The sequence below is a fragment of the Gadus morhua genome, chromosome 8 (genome assembly GCF_902167405.1).
Source record: "Gadus morhua chromosome 8, gadMor3.0, whole genome shotgun sequence".
NCBI lineage: Eukaryota > Metazoa > Chordata > Actinopteri > Gadiformes > Gadidae > Gadus > Gadus morhua.
The window spans coordinates 5,119,718-5,140,527 of NC_044055.1; the positions used below are offsets into that span (position 1 = coordinate 5,119,718).

Below are 20,810 nucleotides of genomic sequence, written 5' to 3' on the forward strand. Positions count from 1 at the left end.
GGAGCCAGGAGGAGGGGAGGAGGAGGAGGGGGGGGGCCGGACCACTCATTTACCTTTTTGCTCCACTTCTATTTTAGGCGGTGGAAAAAGAAAGCGATAGAACAAAAAAGGAAAGGTGCAAAAGGGGAGAGAAAGAGGTTATCAAGAGTCAACGACCGGGGAAAGAGAAGAATTGAAGAGGTTAGGACAGAAAAGGTTCAACTGCGACTGCTGCGTATTTCTTTTGGAATGAGAACTTTTGAGAAGGAATTCAAAATTCGTTAGTCAGTCCGATTACCTTAAGGTTTAAGAAAGAAGCAAACAAACACAGAACCATCGCAGACCGACGTGCTGGTCAGAGAAGGTCAGACTACTGCTGCCCTCGTCCACAATGCTCTATGCCCTCGCCAAGCACAAAGAATGTGTCGGGTGTGAGGGTGATTGCAGATGGCCTGAATCGACCGGAGACCAGTTTGCTTTTCTTTTTCGTCTGCTTAACCAGACGGTGATTAAATTCAGATTGCAAGGTTAAACGGATCACACCAGACAATATAACCTAGGTCAGAACATAGTGCAGTGCCAGTTCTTACAAAAGGTAAAAATCTATCTTTTTCATCCAAAAACCTTGATGGCGAATAACATGTTGAATTAGAAATACGTTGGCGGGATAGGAAAGCTGTATACAAAGAGGTTAGCAACACACCACACACACTGGAGGTTGGAAAAAGAAGAGAAGAAGAATAGTTGTTAGTCGGAGGGGAGGGAAAGGAGTCAGGAACGAGTGAGGTCGGCTTTGAGGAATAAACACAGGTTAACGTTTCAGGAAATGTTCTTATTAAAATCGCTTAGCTGCGTTCTGATTTCTTTGGGATTAGGCTCGGTGAGGCTTCTGGAGATATAATTCAAAGCAGATGTTGGATACTTTGTCTTATATTGCTCTATGATTAGCAAACTTAGTACAAATAAAACCACATGCATTATCAACTCTATCAACGTTGAATTGCATTCATATGTCAACATTCAATCTGGGGTTTATATTTGCTTTGCTGTGTTTACAGAACCTTATTATTCTAAGACAAGTAAGAAAGAGACATCCATATAGATACATAGATATTGATAGATAGATCTAGATCTATCTATCTATATATAAATCTTTATGGAGATATATATATATATATATATATACATACATACACCGATATATTTATATATATATAAATACACATACACATATATGTATATATACACACATACTGTACATATGCATACATATACACACATATATAGACATATATATATATAAATCGCAGTTGTTGCAGAGGGCACACAGGTCTTAATCATCATCATGTTGTAACAGATAGAATAGGTTTGGTATAGTGAGAGTCAGACTGGGAATACTTACTATAAGGAACACACTCATACTGGACCTCTAAGTACTTGTAGGTGCCGGGGCATGGGTCCGGAAACACATCGGAGCCCGTGACAACCACACACTGGGTACGGTTGTTGCACCTAGAACACAAGATTGACCACAGGGTTCAGCATGACTCAGAACGCACAACGGACGACAACAACACAAGAGAAACCAGGGTTCAGAAAAACAAGAGACAGACGGCGAGGAGAAGAGAGGACATGTACAGGTATGGCGAGCGCTGAGCGCACTCGGGTTGAAATTCCAATCCGACGACTCATTTTACATATTTGCTACGGCGACAGAAAGCGGAAACACATGAATAAAGTCAATACGCAGTGTGTTAAGAAGAAAATGGAGAATCGGTAAGTCAACGTGAAGGGGGCCGGGGGGTTGGGGAGGCATACACAATGTGTAAGAACAGCTCATGGCAAAGTTAGGAGTTTGTGTTGGCAGGCTTGGCTCCTCCAGTCAAACAGGGTTTATAGCTCTTAAACAGCGTCTCCAAGCCACCGCTGAAACCAAAGACAATCGTTAAGATTTGAAACAGCAGGTGGCTGAGACATGCAATCGACCGGAATGGCTTTTCTGTAGTAAACAAAGAGGTCCTCTGCCAGCGCAGCGCGCCTCCGACGTGGAGGAGCTGCCATTTTATTTCAATATTAAAAAAAACAGCCCCTAGGTTGAATAGTGTGTCTGTTCCTCTTGAATGGGAATGCTCCGTTGCTAATCTGTGTACACATGTGTGTCTGTGTGTGAGTGTGTCTCTGTGTGTCTGTGTGTGAGTGTGTCTGTGTGTGAGTGTCTCTGTGTGTGTGTGTGTGTGTGTGTGTGTGTGTGTGTGTGTGTGTGTGTGTGTGTCTCTGTGTGTGACTCTGTGTGTGTGTGTGTGTGTGTGTGTGTGTGTGTGTGTGTCTCTGTGTGTGACTGTGTGTGTGTGTGGGTGGCTCTGTGTGTGTGTCTGTGTGTGTGTGTGTGTGTGTGTGTGTGTGTGTGTGTGTGTGTGTGTGTGTGTGTGTGTGTGTGTGTGTCTGTGTGTGCGCACATGTGTGTGTACGTACGCTTGCTTGTTCAATACCAACATGTCACCACGCCGTTAAGAGGGTTCAAATAGCAGCGAAGCAAAAAGGAAAATAAAACATTTATATATAAGTATGAAAAGGACAGCAAAGCACTGATTTGGTGTAAATACAGGAGGATAAAGTGTCTCCACTTCAATCAGGCTCTCTTGTGGCTGAGAGACAGGGTGGGGGGGCGCCGGGGGAAACCGATGCAAACCAATATCTGAAAAGAAGGGGAAGGAGGAGACGGGCCAGCAGACACATTCGAGACACTGGGGATAAGCGTCTCTTTGAGGAAGAGGGTCACCGAGGCGCTGAGCACCAGCGATCAGCGGGGCGAGAGTGCTTCCCCCCGCTGAGGAACAGAACCCAGAGGTTCACAGTGCAGATGTGATGTGAGCCACCTAAAAGAAAATGGCCGTTAAACAATCGCACAAAGACACAGTGTTTCCAGAGGAGTCCGCTGTGTTTTTCTGTTCATGAGGGAGAGAAAAAAAAAAACGGTTATTGTTCTCTACCGATAATGGACGGGCACATTTTAACATATTTTTTTCCTTTTTCACAAGAAGGAGAGGAATAAAGGGAATGAATTAACTCCTTTCACCTGTGATGTTAATGCATTGCGAAGCAGGGTGGTTGTTTTTTAAACCGCCAAAAAGGGCAGACGTCCATTAGGAAGGAGGGTACTGGGCGGGAGGCGGAGAGATGCCAGCCGCGTGGGCACGTGGTTGATTCTCAGCTCGCGTTTTACCGCAACAAGCACTCGAGGGGGGGAGAAAAGCATCAGCCCAGACTAGTAGTAGACTGGCTACCACCCACCTCAGAGAAAAGGTGGTGGTGGCAGCCGAAGAAAAAAACACTCTGTCGCAAATTGAGAGATCAAAGTTAATCACAGATCCTATCCGTCTGGCGTCCGTCACTCAAACCAACCCCCGCCAAAATTCTCTTCTCGTCATATCCTGGCGTCGTCTAAATCAAAATACATATTGTGGCGATTGCGATCGGCTCAAATTGTTTTTTAATGAAGAGCTCTGGCCCTTATCAACCCAAGCCCCCCTCCCTTCTCCCCCCGAACGAGTCGCTTCATGTGGGTCGCGTTAAGGTCCGTCCCCCTGAGCTGCTCTCCGCGGTTCCCCTCGGTGAGATAATATTAACAGAAAAAAAATGTCATTATCCCTAGCCGGGGGCCATCTTGCCTTCTCCTCCGATGCTGTAATCTGAAATAACAGATAGTGCCAGGAACGCCGCAGTAAAGACCTTGGAACATTCCGGCTGAATCTGCGAGGTTTTCGCTAGACACTTGTGGTTCCACACCTCGATGATATCAAAACGCAGAAGACGTCTACGGAATTAATTACTTCAGATATTAAGAAGCTTTTGCATCAAGCCGGTGTCAACTAGTCCCGTTAACGCAAAAATTGTCACTCGTAGAGTGTCCATCTTGGTGGCTCTCTGAAACCGTGCCACCTATTGGACCTTGCGGTAAAATGCGTGTGGTTTTCATTAACCTCGGGATGGAAATAACTTTTTAATAGCTAATTTATACTTGGATTATGTATGCATAAATAATGGCAAAATTATATTTTGATAATATATGTAATAAAAAGTATATATTAGTCTCTCTCTCTCTCTCTCAAAATAAAATACAAGTGTGAAACACTTAAACTGTGGCTTTTTTAAGCTGTTTTGAATGGCACTAACTAGCAGAATATGGTTTATATATCTATATATAATATATATATAATACCACAAACTAACTCTCTTGCATTGTAAACGTCTCACACGCTTGTAATTCTCCATGCTCACTAAATAAGAAATTAACCGAGCAATGTCCTAAATTGTCAGCACTGCGTACATTTCTTCTATTTTGGTCCGTACATTATGAACCTGTTAAGAAGAAAGATGGTTCCAGAATACTTTCCTCTTAAATCTAGCTTTCGGCGAAAACCCCCAAGTGCCTTAATATTTTATTACCCGTCCAGGTCCTTTTGTGTCATAAATATTTCACAAACATGTTTTTTGTACAACAAAAATGTTTAGCCTAGCCTACTTGCTGAAACACATCCGATTCTGATCTTGCAGCTGTTAATGGTAAAGGGAAAAGTAAAAGAAAGGCGACAACATAAACGCAGACAGCATAACTGCTAACACTGCCGATGGAAACTAAATTAACAATATGGCTGCCTCCTCGCTGCACATCAAGACACACTGCTCAGAGCCGGCAGAACGGGTCACTAATGGGACTGCTGGATCCTAAAAATATTCCCAGCTATCGCATCAGCGCTAATTACACTCTAGATCCGGCTTCTCTTTTGATCTGAATCATTAGAATAAATTTGGCTATGGATGTGGCCTGTGTTGAACTTGCGCGTGTGTGAGTGCGTGCACGCGTTCAAAAAATGCAATGCCTCACCTCTGCGAAGCATCTCACTCACACAGACAGAAACACACAAAAACACTCAGGCAGACAGACAGACACACACACCTAGTATCTAGGAGGACGCCCTTGATTGGCGGGAGGGATTACTTTAGACGTTTCGATCGAGCTACCCCAACCGTGTCTCGTCAACACATCTGTGCTGCAGACCGCCGTGATCCTCACTGGGGTCTGCGCTGGGGTCTGAGTGCTGCCACGTGGGCCCGTGCCTCTCCATCGCCAGTAACCATGGCGCTTTGGAACGCCGCTCCAGGGAGCACGTGTAGCACAGTGGGCAGTCCCTGTTAGCGATGCTACCGTGACATGTCTCATCGGAGCAATTAAGGAGAGGTGGATTAAAACGTGACGAGGGGAGATTAGGGGGACGTGGAACATAATGTAAAGAGTAATTCCAGCGGGGGGGGGGGGGGGGGGGTAGGCCGGGAATGATGTACGGCAGCACCGCGCCCAGGGGTGGGGAACGCTAATGTAGCACAGAGCTAATGTAGCACAGAGCTAATGTAGCACAGGGCTAATGTAGCACAGAGCTAATGTAGCACAGGGCTAATGTAGCACAGAGCTAATGTAGCACAGGGCTAATGTAGCACAGAGCTAATGTAGCACAGGAATAATGTAGCACAGAGCTAATGTAGCACAGGGCTATGTTAGCAGTGGAGCTCGGGCCGGTGTGACGCGACTGATGAAAGGTTAAGCCGGTTAGCCGTTTGATAGAAATAACCAGCGCCACCTCTTTGGGCACAGCGGCACGGACGCTTAGCTGTCTTCTGACACGAGCAAGAGGCCCGAAGGGGAAGCAAAAACGAGTTTAGCCAATGTTTAGTTTGTTTAAGGTCGTACGGCGAACGCTGTCAACACCTGGGGCCAGATCCAGGCCGTGGCGCGGTGCTAGTGTTGTCACCGCGGCGAGGGAGGAAAGGCTAGCTCCCCAGGGGGAGTTGGAGAGGGTGTAGTCCGCAACGTTTCTCAGAGGGAGATGGCTAATGGCGAGCAGACCTTTGGGTGCCAACGGGGTACCGCTTTACGTTATTTACAACCTGTAGAGGGAATATCATCTTCTGAGTATAAAGAAGAACAAAGACGCGGCGGCGGTGGCAGCAGCTAGCGTGTAGCGTGCCGCCCTCTCTCTCTCTCTCTCTCTCTCTCTCTCTCTCTCTCTCTTCCTATTTGGTCAAACGCCGCCCCCATACACTCTGAGTCAACGAGAGGAGAGAGAATTCAAACAAAAGGGAGGAAAAGCGTGCAAAAGGGCACTGGGATTATGAAGCGTTGACCGGTGAGTGGGTGCGCTGAGCATGAAGGGCGATTATATTTCATGGTATTAAAAATAAGTTGAAGAAGAACAAGTACTGGAAGAAGTGTGAAAGTGGAAGAAGAGGGAAAAAAAATAACATGTTTTTCCGGCCAGAATGCGGCAGCAGTGTTGGGGGAGGCCCACTGCCCCCCCCCCCCCTCCCCGCCCCACACAAAATAACAACTCATCCCGGGGGTCTGAGACGGCACCTCCACCTCCTCCTGTCACTGTTGATGAAATAAGATCCCCCCCTCACCCCTCCCTCCCCCTCACCTCTGCGATATGATCTTGTAGGCGTCGGGGAGGTAGCAGTTGACGTTCTCCATCTGGAAGGGGTCGGCGTCGCAGATCTTGTCGTCGGTGCGGCCGTAGTTGGACGTCTCGATCATGATGACGTCGCTGCCCGGGCAGCGCAGGTCGATGGCGTAGCCCTCGCACGAGAGCTCCCGCCTGACCAGCCCGAAGGGCAAGGCAGCACGGCTGAAACCTGGCAACCCAAAGGAGAGGCGGGGGGAGACAGAGAGAGAGAGAGGCAGAGAGAGAGGGAGAGGCAGAGAGGCAGAGCGAGAGAGAGAGAGGCAGAGAGAGAGGCAGAGAGAGAGAGAGAGGCAGAGAGAGAGAGGGAGGGAGAGGCAGAGAGAGAGAGAGAGAGAGGCAGAGAGAGAGAGAGAGGCAGAGAGAGAGAGAGAGAGAGAGAGAGAGAGAGAGAGAGAGAGAGAGAGAGAGAGAGAGAGAGAGAGAGAGAGAGAGAGACGTATGTTATACAAAGCCAAACCAAGGCACTGAAAAGTAATCACTGGCTTTGTGCGCGAGACCAGATAAAATACATGCATAACAAGAATTTTAGCATTGGGCTGAATAAATAAGCAGCGATGGTCTGTTCGTTTCAACTGCCGTTTTAAAAACACAAGACTCGCCCAGGAGAAGAAAAAAGACTAAACAATTCGACCTCTTAATTTCTCTGCGGTCTCGGGGTGTTGGCTAGTACATCAAATCTGTGTCACCAGGGACCAGTTGTAACCTCTCGAAAAACCTTGGGTAATACATAGGGCTACAGTTAAACCCAGAAACCGTTCCCCCCCCCTCCCAGACTGGTACACGGGCATAGGAGGTGAACTTCATTGGTGGAACTCGTGGAACGGTTCATTTAATAATTTGCACCAAACCCCATTGTCGGTTCCGTTTGGTTTGGCTCCATCATGCTACTGTAGATAGAGGTAGAGGGGAGACGGGGGCTGGGTTGGGGTTGGCGGGGCTGGAGAAGTAGGATCCCGGCAGAATGAAGTGTGATTTAATCCATTTTTACGTCGCTGGCAATCGAACGGGGGGGACTGTCTGGAGTCCGCACAGGAGGAGGAAAAATCTATAGGTGGCGCACGGCCAAACGACCGGGCTTTAGGGGAAGATTAACCATTTCACTCAGTCCGCGCCGCTGCCTCCCGTCGGCACACAACGGCGGTAAAGGTTATCCCCTTCTGTTTTTGAATTATTATTTTTATTCTTCTCAGAAGAAATGAAATGTCAAGTCACAAATGAGGCGCCATTAGAGAGATGAGCTGACCAGCTGAGGAGAGACTCAAGAAGGGGACGCGTGTGTGCAAATGTGCAAATGCCCAAATGATAGTTGACAGAAATGGATCTATGTAAATCGTAAATAATGAGCTGACCAGCTGGGGACAGAATTAAGAAGAGGACGTGTGTCCAAATGTCCAAGTGATTATTGATGAACAGAAATGGATCAATGTAAATACTAATAAATGAGATGACCAGCTGAGGAGAGAATTAAGGAGGGGACTTCTTCGCAAATGTCCCAGTGATCATTGACAAACAGAAATGGATCAATGTAAATACTAAATAATGAGCCAACTGCTAACTAGCCCATGTTGGTTTAAAGATATGAGTGAGGCAGATGCCTCCCTCTCCTGTCAATAACCACGGTTTGTTTGCCGGCCTGGCTGGTCCCTCGGGACTCAGACAGCGTGTTTTTTTTCTTCTTCCCCTAATTAGCGCTTCATTCAGACCGTTACCTTCCCCATAATCCCATTGGCTCCCGACTGCGGGGTGACACGCACCACGACTAACCACCGCCGGTTCACTCTGTGCCCTTCCGCTAATTGTCTTTAGACTTTTTGACGGTCGTAACCTGACGCAATTAGCGTTATTCGAGCGGTACAAAGTTAAAGGGATTCCCGCTCACCAGGATAAAGAAAAAAGACACTCTAGCCGAACCACCGGCCCCACCTCGCATCGAGACACGTTAGCCCGCTGTGCCTCGCTCAATTACGCCGGTATTATGTGTCGGTCCACACGCCCGACGCCTCAGATAGAAAAGAGAAATGGCTTTCTTTTCTGTGAGGCTTTTCACTTCATTACAGTATAGCGATATAGTTCAGCATAGTTTGCTTTTGACGTTACCCCAGTCGTTCTGTGCACAGTGGCGGTGGTGGTCGTCGTACTGGTAATGATATAGGCCTTAGTTTTGCCTGCCGCGAGATTGGCTAGCCATATTACTAGCGTGTGGAGCTGGGATCTAATGGCCGGCAGATTCTGCTTAGCTTGAATGTTTATCACGTCATTACGAGGTGTCAGCTCGACATAGCCCGACACGGAGGACTGCAGGGTCAGTCCATCAGCTCCAACAAGATATGCACTTAAATTGTCAGAACCCCCCCCGGCCATCCCCCATAAAAAAAATACACAACATCTCTACACCATAGTTGATGATAAAAGACAATAGGGAGTCTGTGGCTTCACTAGCAAAGACTAACGATGTTCTTGTCTGCCATCCCTCATGGAAAGGAGTCAACTGGTTTATCACGCTATCTTACAGAAAGCTGGCAGCAGCAAACGCAGTTCATGGGACTATATCATTTGGTATAGGGGAGCGAGCCAATCCATTCTGCCTGCCCCCACACACACACACACGCACATAGCGCTCTTTCCCTTCGGTGTTTAGCGGCAAACCCAGCCATCCATCAGATGGCTGTGTCCTGATTGCATTCGGCTGTCATCGGAGGCCAGGGAATTGATTAGACAAGTTGCTTTTCCAGAGTCCTCCTCCTCCTGCATGGATCTCTGGTCGTAGACTAGCCTTACGTCAATTAAGGCGGAGTAACCAAACTGAGGGAAGGATAGACCAAAGGAGGGCAGGTAATAGTCTCTAATACAAGGCATTACCCGTGGTCTCGTTAACGACCCTATGCCGACTCGTAATCGGCCAGGTAATGACACACCTGACCCAACAGTTTAAATGTTGGACTAAATGTGTGGGATTTTCGTTACCACTTGGAGGTGGGGTTGAAATCAAAAGCAGTGTGTGTTTACAACGCCAATATAGGCTGATTTGTTCTGATTTAAAGCTTAAGTATAATCTGGAAACAAACCAATCTTTTTTTATTCTGTTGAGATACTGGCTTAACCAAACTTGAGAGGAGGAGAGGTTTCTTTCTTTGTGTCTGCGGAAAAACGTCAAAGTCTTCAGGAACCACGCAAAACCTTTGATCTTCAGTGTTGTACTTTGTTTGACTGCTCAACTTGGTGGCAGTGGAAGACTGCGTCAGAAGGGCAGAGAGAGAGAGAGAGAGAGAGAGAGAGAGAGAGAGAGGCGAGGAAAAATCCATAGCCCTGATCTCTCTGTGTGTGTGTGTGTGTGTGTGTGTGTGTGTGTGTGTGTGTGTGTGTGTGTGTGTGTGTGTCTGTGTGTCTGTGTGTCTGTTTGCGCGTGCGGGTGCCTACGTTGCGTGCGATAAGAGAAATTGTTCTCTCTTTATCCGAGTCTCGGCCAAGCATTAAATCACACCGCATCCACGCCCCGTAAATAAAATATAAAATGGAATGCTCTATTGAATCACCATGGTAACCACTCTGACAGCAGCGCCATAATTGTGACCCCTGCTTTGATCCCCGCTCCTGGTTTTGTTGACACCGAAGCCTCATCAGGCATTCTGGTCAGCAAGAGGCCTGTGGGCAAAGTAGCTTTCCAGATCCGCCCCCCCCCCACCCCCGTCCTGCCTTCTAAGCCTTCTATTGAGCCGGCGAGAGCGTGGCAGTGACCGGGACTGCCTCTGGATTCTGGGAGCCCCTCTTCTCCGGCGATCCACAGCCAGCAATTCCTCCGCAACGATCTGCCCTTCATAATAAATATTTTGTTTTCTGTCAACATCCGTGGAGTGGTAAAGTGCCACAATGGTTGAAAAGGGGGTATGGAACCACTAACTGCCTGAGGCTTTTAGATGCTTTTTTTCACTCCTCTCAAAAAAGGAGAAAGAAGATAACATAAAAGCCATATAAACGTTGTGCGTATAAAGCTATGCACATTTAGGAATTGAAAGCCTCAGAGCGGGTCTCACTCAGGGTCACCGCGGCTCTCATTTTCCCAGAGATGCCTTTCTGTTTGCGGGGGACCCGTCCTGAGTAACCTTTAACATTACAGGCTCACCCCTCCATAAGGACTTGAGCCGGAGAGAAAACAAACGCTACGCTTGATTATGCCGCGAAAAGGAGGCCAGTGTGGGGAAGGGCAGACAGAGAGGCCGGGGTCTGCGACAGACAAGAGCGAAGGCGCTGGGTGGACGCTTGTCATCCTTCATTAGGGACCCTTTGATTGGCCTTTGTGGTCCTGGAAACGGCAAACAGCTGCATGCAAATGGCTCTGTTCCCCGGGCCGGGCCCCCATTGTTCCAGCCTCCAGTTTGACAGGGACGCTTTCTCGGGGGCATAAAGGAGGTTGTAGCCTTTAGTTAAATAAGAGTGGCCCCCGTCGAGGGCACAGCAGGGGGGGTCGGGGAGGGGTTCAGGATTGTTGGTCCTTTTTATGTTGTTTTATTCTAAATATTACTGGTGTCCAAAGAGCGGATCTTGCGAGTCAACAGTGTTCCTGCTTGGGTGCCTTCTTAATCCGATGTATCTGGGGAGCGCGCAGGGGAACCTTTTTCTTTTTTCCCTGACGATGAAGACGGAAAATTTCCGATGGGAATTATTAAACCGGGAGAATAATTATATGCACCGCATATTTGAATAGTTTAGAAGAGGGAACAAAGCTAAAACCTCGCATAGCCTTTTGATGGCTCCTATTCTTAATCATTTTTGATTGCCGGCCAAAGGAAAAGCAAAAAAAAAATCCTAATTTAGAAAGCACAGGATTATTGGGAAAATTAATCAAGGCTTCAAGGGAGCAAAGCAATTAGCACATTATTATTTTGAAACATTAGTTCAACTCAGCCGGCTCCATTGGTACACTCTTATGCTTAAAAATGGTACTTTCACCGGGGCAGGGATTGCAACTGTTGCCCCTCAGAACGTGAAGTCGTCGTCGGTACACGTGTGACCCCCATGAGACCCTCGACGCACAAAGGAATGGAGCGGGAGATGAGAATGGAGATTGGGGAGTTTGCAGAATAACACCTTTCGTTTCACATCCAGCTGACACCCTGAGATCTCTTGGCCACGGCCCCCCCCCCCCCCCCCCCCCCCCCTGCCAGATCGGGTTTCATCTCCAACCGCCAAAACACGGTTAATATTTGAAAATATGGTTGGACATATGGCACCGTCTCCCCTGACACCTTAGATCCCTCCGCGGACCACCTTGCTGGGAATTGTTTCTAAAGACAGTGTCAGACAAGACCACAAACCCCTGGGCTACACCCGCCTTTCCCAGACAACGGCTATAAGACACTCGCGATTCCGATAGAAGTACTCCAAAATAGAACCCGAGCTTTGGAACCGTGTCCATTTGTGGTTTGGAGAAGCTAGCTCGGAGAGACATATCCCCTTTTCCCCTCCCCTTTTCTTACGATAAAAGAGAATTCCATAATCGCCATCTGCATCTATATTCATGACTGCGCCATTGTGGGCATTGTCTGCAGTCCATCTCCTGTTTTCTCAGCTTTGAACGCGGGCCCTGAATAGTGGGAGGTAGCGGCATATGTTGCATGTTGCTACACGTTCCTGTAAAGGGGGTTTAAGGGAAAGGATTTCTCATTGGACGGTGATAGACGCCGGCCCCCGTCGGTGTCCCCTCCAGCTCTCAGGTGGGCTCATTTAGACCCAGGCTGATCCTGTTTTGACACACGCCCGGGCGCCATTATTCCCCTCCTTTTGTGTTTAGGTAAACGTCAGGCATAAGTGCCCCTGTAACGCAGCCTTTTCAAGCCTTCAAAAACATGGATTTGGCATTGACACTTGCAACTGCGTGTCGTTTGTTGCCGAGCACTTCTGTTGACACTTCTGGGGGGGGGGGAGGCTCAAATGGATTCTCATCAACTTCATACCGAAACTTTGACATGAACATTTTAGGGTTTTTGTTATGACGGCCAAACAGTTCTGATAGATTCGTAACCATGAAAGCAGCTAATGAGTCAGCATGACATGGAGTATTAGGCGTGGCGCTTTACTTGATTTCATCTGTGGTGCATTTCATCTCCCGCAGAAGCCATGAATCCATTCCTTGTCAGATAAAAAGATTAAACAATTAGGCACCTTGTATAGTCTACACCTTTATGTCCTGCTGAGGAAATGTTCCTTTCATAAATGTGCAACAATTTAAGGGGAGAGTTTTCCATCTGAGAGATGAAAAATTACTCCATACATGCAGGAGTATAAATGTTGACGGAATTGGTTCACTGCTGCTCATTGTGTAGCGTATAATGGCATGCTTTCCTTAAGAGCCGTTCATAGAACATTGAGACAAATTGGTTTGTTCCAAAAGGCATGAGTGATCCCTGACCCTTCCCTAAGCTCTTCTGCTAAACCAATCTCCTAGGAAAATACCAAAGGCTAGAGGAATGCACTGCATTTGCACAGGGGTTTGTTAAATTCCTATGTGGAGCTGTCACTTAACAAAGCAATGTTCGGAATAGGTGAATACCATCCATACACCTCAGAGATAAGTTCCGCAGGTCGAGGTTAATGAATTTTCAGACGTCAAAGGAAAATGAACACAGGTGGCTGTGTATACCTGCGGTTCAATAGACCGAAAATACTTGTGAAATGTGAAACGTATCGTAATCTTTTGGGGGAGGGGTTTCGGCTAATCCGAAACACGGAAATATCTGCCAACTCTGGCGTTAAGTGAAAGTGCTTCCCCTGATTCTGTTTCCGCGGTAGGGGAAGAGAGAGGGGAGGGGGATAAGGCAGAGGATGTGATGCTATCTCCATCACATGCTTGTTGTCTCCGTGCTGCCATCACTTAACCACTATGGGGCGAGCGGGGGGGGGGGGCCTAGGAGAGGCTGCGCTCGCTACATCACAGAATACAGAGCAGCCGTGGCTAGCTAGCTGTACCTGCACCACAAAGGATTAAATGAGTAGTTAGTGGGAGACTTCAAGCATGACTGGTAGCATCCAAGATCGATGCCTCCAGACAATGACGTAAAGAGAGAAATGATCAAAGACAGCGAGGCACACAAAGGCTGGAACAAACGGAGCAGAAAGTGTGCCACGCAGGCAAACATGATCGCTGTGCATCCTGCAAGCAGTGCGTACGTAAAGATATACAGCAATGGGAGCTTAACGTGACCTTATTTGGATTTCAACAGAGCTCGGCGGAAAGAAAAAAAATGCAATTAAAAGAAAATAAACCAAACGAAAGAATCCAGACACATTCCGAGGCGACAAACGTCTGCTATCTTTGGCCACTCTGATTGAGCTGCGTGCGATGACCTTGCCTAACTCCCCCTCCACCGCCAACCCGGTCAATACAAGCCGAACACAGTACCACTGATAAGGGCTGCCCAGATGGGGAGGCCTCGGTGAAAGACAGCTTCCTCCCCTCGTCTTTCGATGAAGCCATTGTGCCTTCCGCACTCAAGGAGAGAGGGGGGGGGGGGGGGCAATGGCGATAACATATGGCAAACAAGGCCTCTCTTTGTACCCTTCCCCTTCTTTGACATTACTTCTATTTTTTTTCTAATGGCCTACTTAGTCAATTTCCTGCACAGTGGGAGCAGCATGTCTTATCTCAGACTGTTAATACCTGCGAATCGGCTGGTGGCCTTTTGTTTGCAGGTGACCCACCACGAGGTGACATTTAATTCCTGAACAAAATAAGGGGCATGGTCACGCTCTGTGGCGCAGACTCTCAGGCCCCGAGGAGATTACTAATACAGTAAACGCAACAGAGCCGCATGTATACCCTCGCTGGGTATAAGACAGCCCCACCAATACACTTCACCACACTCAAGTCAAGGCAAATGTTTTCCACCGCTTCCAAAAATGCACTTACGCTAAATAAGCTTGGAGAGGACTCCAGTGGCCGACCGGTGTACACCGCACGTTGTGTGTGGGCTTGGACTACACACCAAACAATCCATTTCAATCATTTCCCCCAGCGGTCAATATGGACCCGTCGTTAATCATTTAAGAGAAATCCCCTTTCCGTGTAAATCGCATCATAGGGTGACATAAAAATAGTTACCAGATCTTGTCCAGACATTTCCTGCGAGGGAGTAACGTATATTTCCATAGACAAATCACGAGGTGGTGACTTCTCCCACCAGCTCTGCATAGTTTATATTGTAGCTCAAATGCAATTGTAGCGCAAAGTCTTATGAATGCCAGGAGGGTGTACTCCGTGCTTAAAGACTAAATGCGGTTGCAATGTTGCATTTAATATATATTGTGGAATAAAAGGGCTTCTTCTGGCATGGTAATGGTTAAAATAGGATGTAATGAAGGACTAAGTGGCTGACAATGCTGTGTTTAAACTCCACGACCACAGGAATGTACCCAAAGCCACAACTTTCTTTGATGCAATAAATCATTGTTTCTTTTGGTTGTTACACCCCTATATAAACTTATTTTTCCCTTTGTTGGGATTTTATGTTGTTTTTTGCTGCTTTTTGCTCACTGTTTCCAGGCACGTGTTTAGGGTCTCTCTATATGCACAGGATACATTCCATGTCAGGGAAAATGTTTTTGTTACTCCTCAGCATTCATGGACTTCTTTGTTTTGACAGCTAAAGTATCTGGTGAGAAAGTCAAGGGAAGCTTTTCTAAAAGATTAGGAACTACCTTAGCGTTGTAAGCCTGAGACTTATCTTTTATTTGAATTAAGCCGCCCAAGGAGAAGCAGTGAGCACGGGCGGTGTTTAAGAACGGAGGAAATATGGTACACATCTGGCGCAGTGTTTACACAACTCGCAGCCATAAAGGGTGTGAATTAGGCTTCTTTGTGATTCTTCCAGAAAGATGGATTTAAGGCATGCTTAACAAACGAAATCAAAACGTCAGAGAGCGTATCCCCCTTTCTCTTTGATTAAGTGCATGTATGCAAACCCGTCAGCCATAGTGCCGACTGACGAACCCCATCCCCTCTCCAGGCAGACTGTGTCGAGGTTGTACTTAGTGTAACAGAAACATTCCTGTTTCATTCCCTCCACTCCCACTTTTTAAGATAGGATCTTCCGATGCCAAAGGAACTTTTATAATAAAACCTCCCACGATTACGTACAAAGAAAAATAAGAGTGCAAATTGTGAAAACCCTTCTAAAATAATAGATTTTTCTAAGTCTGAACTCTGTCGATCTCAATCCGTGGATGTGTCCCCCGAAACCATAAAACTGTTCAGACAAAGAACAGGTTTTCCATTTCCTCCACTAAACACTTTAGGGTGAAACATTTGTCCAAGACGGATGTATCAGATGCCTCTGCCCATCTCTCTCTGCGCCCCCCCCCCCCCCCCTCTCTCCATGTGCTTGTTCACACCACACAGATTGACCAGTCATCTGTAAATCTCCCACGGCTCAGCTGATAATTCAACATAGTCCTCCCAAAGACATCCAGCATTCGGTATGAATTATAAAACATGCCAAGCATATCAATGCTTGACAGACGGGACGTCTGTGGCCTGCGGCCAGAGAGGAGTTAGTATACAATGACTTCCCCGCGCATTCAACCCCAGGACTGGAAATACCAGTATGACACAAGGGAGGCGCGACCAGAGCTCACAATGGATGGCACTGCTTGAAACAAATGATGTGCGGAGACGTATAGCTGACCTTTCCAACCTCCTCCGTAGCGCACATAAGCAGCTTGATATCCTCGCTGATTGCCAAGATATTCTCACAATTAATAACGGAATTGTTTGGTAGTTGCGTCTGTTTCACGCTATCTGTGCTATTCTGTTTTACAGCCTTAAACTAAATGAAAAAAGGAAGTGGGGGGTGCGGGTATGGGTCGTACTAAGAATGAAATTAATTCTAATAGCGTATATATATTGGAGGATGGGAGATCTAATTTTACATAGGCTACTTACACACCGATTCATCTTGGGGAATGAAGGCAGACCAAACATGTTGCTGCCGGAAAATCTAAACACCTAATGAGAATTAAACAAACACAGTTGGGTTTCTATGTTGAAACAGGGGTAAACACGTCAGGAAACCATGAATAATTACTCCTTCATCATTCCTCTCTTTGTTTTTGGTTTTGTTGTTTCAGCTGCGGCTCCGGTTCCTACGCAAGGAATTAATACAGAACAACCAGCGGAGAGATGCTGGCTGCCTCACAAGTCTTAATCCCCCCCAAATCTGTTGTTTTAATGTCCGAGTTTAACTTTTCTGACTCGAGTCGTAGCAGGTAGCAGGTAGGGAGGATTTAGCACGAGGGGACGGAGACAGTAAATAAAATAATAAAAGCCCAACTGGCTGCATCGAATGTAATCCCAAACCGTTATATTTTCCTGCACACCGCAGCAGAATTCTCCCCTCCTCCCCTAAAAGCAATTCAACATGGGTTCAGCGCAGACAATCTCAAAGTCGGACCGAATCGAGGGGGCCTACACTTCAAATAGCACAGAACCGTTCCCAGGCAAAGGGTCGCTTCAGCGCGACATCTTCTGTGATGTCTTATCTATAGATATTGCTCTACAAAGGCAGGAATATTTCCGACCGAAAGACAGAGGGGGGGAAGAAGATTTTTCCAACACTAACTTCCTCCATTATTCATACCGCACATCCATACGTACACAGAGACGTGCTCCATCTCCACCGCAGAACAAAGTAATAGATGAGAAGACAGGCAGTGCCATCAGAAGGCAGGAAGGGAAACGTGTCTAACACATCAAATATATTTTATAGACTCCCACCCCCTTCCCCCAGGAAAAATAGACCAAACAACGAATTAAGGCCTGGCAAATGGTGGACCCTTATAGACCGAGGCTGAATAAAAACGTTTAAATGCTTCATCGTCTAGCCCACAAACAACCGTGGTTTTTATGGCAACGTCACAGATGAGATGTTTTATTGACAGCAGTTATAATTATTGCCAAACATACTTCATCAAAAGCGTGCCGTGGAAATAAATGATAAAACAAGCTTTTGGAGGTCTTTGCATGCAGAGCTGCTGTTTTGTAGGGACTGGGAATGCGTTCACGTTGAGATTTGTAGTGTTGTTTACTCTGTTCTTCATTAAAAATGTGAAACTGAGTGCAACCGTACCTGGGTTCACACTCACACATTATATGTGCGCCAATGCAGAATGCGTTTGTGTTCGTTCAACACTAGAACATGTTAGAAAGGTGAGCGGGGGTGCTTATATAAATATATATATCTATAAATATAGAGAGGTGCTTCACAGGAATAACTTATTAAACATTCTATAAAGAAAGCTATGCTGCACATTGATTTAAAATAATCCAAAGCAGTGAAGAACGACTCACAGACGTTACACAATTTAAAATGAAACACGATAAATAACACCTTATATTTGTGGTAAGGTTAATATAAAACACACACTACCTACCAAAAAGTTTGGGGTCACTTAGCAATGTTCTTATTTTTTAAAGAAAAGCACTGTTTTCTTCAATGAAGATAACATTCTATTAATCAGAAATACAGTCTCAACATTGGTAATGTGGTAAATGACTAATCTAGCTGGAAACGGCAGATTTTTAATGGAATATCTACATAGGTGCACAGAGGCATATGTTCAACATTGATCACTCCTGTGTGCTAACGGTACATTGTTAAGCTAATCGTGGTAAAGGGCTAATCGATGATTCGAAAACTCTTGTGCAATCATGTCAACACTGCTGAAAACTGGAATTAAAGTGTGAATCATCACAGCAAACATGAAATTGTCTGGGTGAGCCCAAACACAAAGCTCCATGGTAACTTACCCTCGGAGCCGTTGGTGTACACAAGCAGCTGCAGCAGGCAGGGCAGCAGCAGACACCTCCACAGTGGGGAAGCCATTCTAGTGCGTTGGGAGGTCAGGCCTCCTGGCATCGGGAGCTTTTGTTCCTGATAGCGGCGGCGGCGTTCAGTGTTCTGCCGAGGGAGAGCTGAGAGCTGAGGAGTCAACGGTCAGTGGCTCTGGTCGAAACATCTGGGCTCATCTTTACATCTGGAGGGGGGAAAGGAGGAGAGATGCGGGAGTAAGTGCACTGCTTCGACGTCGTCCGTTCAGAGCCCCCTGGAGGGACCGTCCTCCTCATCATCATCATCCTCAAATTGGCCGTGACACAGATGTTTACCGACACAACGAGAACCAGCAAAAGAAACGCACAAGGACAGGCCCGCACACAAAATGGCTTTTCACATATTTGCATGTGATCAAACATGCGCTGTTTGTTCTGGGGGTTATTTTTCGTCCTGCTCAGGAATAGACACCAGGATGAGGATAAAACTGGTTTTCCCGTCTATATTTAACAGCTGGGCAAGAACACGCAAACATTGCGGAGCGCCGAGAGGACATGCGGCCGCTATTAAAACACTCCCAACTCCACCGCAAAATGTTTACACTGGCGGCCTCTCTCTCCCTCCCCCCCCCCCCCCCAACTCTCCTCGGCTTCGACCAGATCCCCAGTGGAGGAGGGGGGTGGGGGGGCGGGGGGGGGGGGGGGGGGCTCGCTCAGGCAAGCGGTCCGCGCACGGCTCCTCTCTAGACACGCCGTCTTCCCGGGGCTCGTTTTTTTGTAGCCGGTCCTTATCAAGGAGCCGCTGACGGGAAGCGACGGCGCCTTTGTCTGCCGCCGCAGCAAAAGGTTTGGCCTGCGAGACGCAGCACAGCCCACGGATAAGCTGCTTACCAAAAGTCACAACACTGAGGAGGGTTGATATGTCATGTTGCATGTGAAATGCCATGCACAACCACACACGTGCGCACACAGACGAATGCACACACACACACCTCATCTACATCTTCAAACAGCCAGACACAAGGTGGTTCAGCCTAAGGGTGTATTTATAAAAACACACCTACGTACACACACACACACACACACACACACACACACACACACACACACACACACACACACACACACACACACACACACACACACACACACACACACACACACACACACACACACACACACGGTAGAAAGCCACAGGAGCACACTACGATATACGGTATAACAGACACACACACACCCCTACACACACACACACACACACACACAGACACACAGGCACACTGTCACCCGGTTCCCATGTGGCTGTGGATGAGCACGACGCCGCGGCGAGATGGAAGCCCCCTCCTGCTCTCCCAGATCCCCCCCGTCAGCCCCCCTGATTAGTTTATAATGAACCTGGGTTTTAGCGGTGCAGCGCTCGGCTCTGAACGCTCCCCGGTCCTGCTAATGGGCCAGGGATCATTCCGGCAAGACGAAAAAACCCACAAAACACTGAAAGCTTTGACATTAGCGTACATACTTACAAATGATTTAAGTCACCGATAGCGATTTGTTCTCTGAGCAGACTCACCCCCGCTGTGAGGTAAGAGGTGCTGGAGGGGAGAAGCTTGAGTGGCTTTAACCGTGTCCACCCGCGCTTAAAACTATTTCCCTTCCTTTGAATTTACATGAGCTCATTCTCTCCGAGTAGCCTACATGCAGGGGCCGTCCAGGCAATAAAACATCCACATCCTAAATAATATCGTCTATTTTAAGGAACTAGAAAATCTTTTAATTGTCCTGCAGTCGTTCAGCCAAAGTACAACACTAAATCAAACCGGACCAACACCAGAGGCCCCCATATAGCATCTCCACCGCTGCTGCTGCTGCTAATCCCCAAGTCTACCAACTAGCGGGCTCTCACAGGGCTTTTTGGGCAGAAGACCAAAAAAGATCTTCCGTTTTCAATCCTCCGGGAGGAGAGCACACACTCGTGACCATCGCCAGAGCCCCCCCCCCCCCCCCCCCCCCCCACTATTCATCATCTCTAAATGTGAGCTAGGGGGCTTCCAGCGCCCGTCAGGCCGGCTGACAGACCATTGGCCACCGCGAGCCGTTGGGTGGACAATCATACTGCCCTTCTGGCCCGCTGCTGCTGCTGCTGCTGCTGCTGCTGCTGGAGCCAACTGGGACACTCAACTCCCCTCCCCCCGCCCTCTCCACCCCCGCCCTGCCTGGCAGACAGCGAGGTCCCGGTGACGGGCCAGTCAGGTCTGAGGCCCCCCCCCACCACCCCGCCCCCCCCGCCCTGAGCACGTCGACATACCGCAGAGCCGTGTTGCTGGGGGTTCTCCCTCTTATGTGGGGGAGCTTTTCAGCAGGAGGTGATCGGGGGGGGGGGGGGGGTTGGGGGGGGGGGGGTCCGAGGGCCTCATCCTCCTAAACGTTTGCTCTTGGTTTGACGGTGCCCGGTCGATCGGGTTTGGGACTCGGGCGTCGAAAGGGATTAGTCAGAT

The 20,810-nt window shown here is 47.7% G+C and overlaps 1 protein-coding gene across 1 annotated transcript in view; it reads right to left on the reverse strand.

The window, feature by feature from the left end:
- adgrl2b.1 (adhesion G protein-coupled receptor L2b, tandem duplicate 1) overlaps positions 1 to 20,810 on the reverse strand; it is a 60,700-nt gene that overhangs the window by 26,531 nt on the left and 13,359 nt on the right. Inside the window, exons 2-5 of the mRNA XM_030363365.1 lie at positions 18,295 to 18,521; positions 6,453 to 6,666; positions 1,382 to 1,491; positions 54 to 68 (exon numbers count right to left, since the gene is read on the reverse strand). Coding sequence (XP_030219225.1) covers positions 54 to 68; positions 1,382 to 1,491; positions 6,453 to 6,666; positions 18,295 to 18,403 — 448 coding nt within the window. The 5' untranslated portion in view covers positions 18,404 to 18,521. The remainder of the gene's footprint in view (positions 1 to 53; positions 69 to 1,381; positions 1,492 to 6,452; positions 6,667 to 18,294; positions 18,522 to 20,810) is intronic.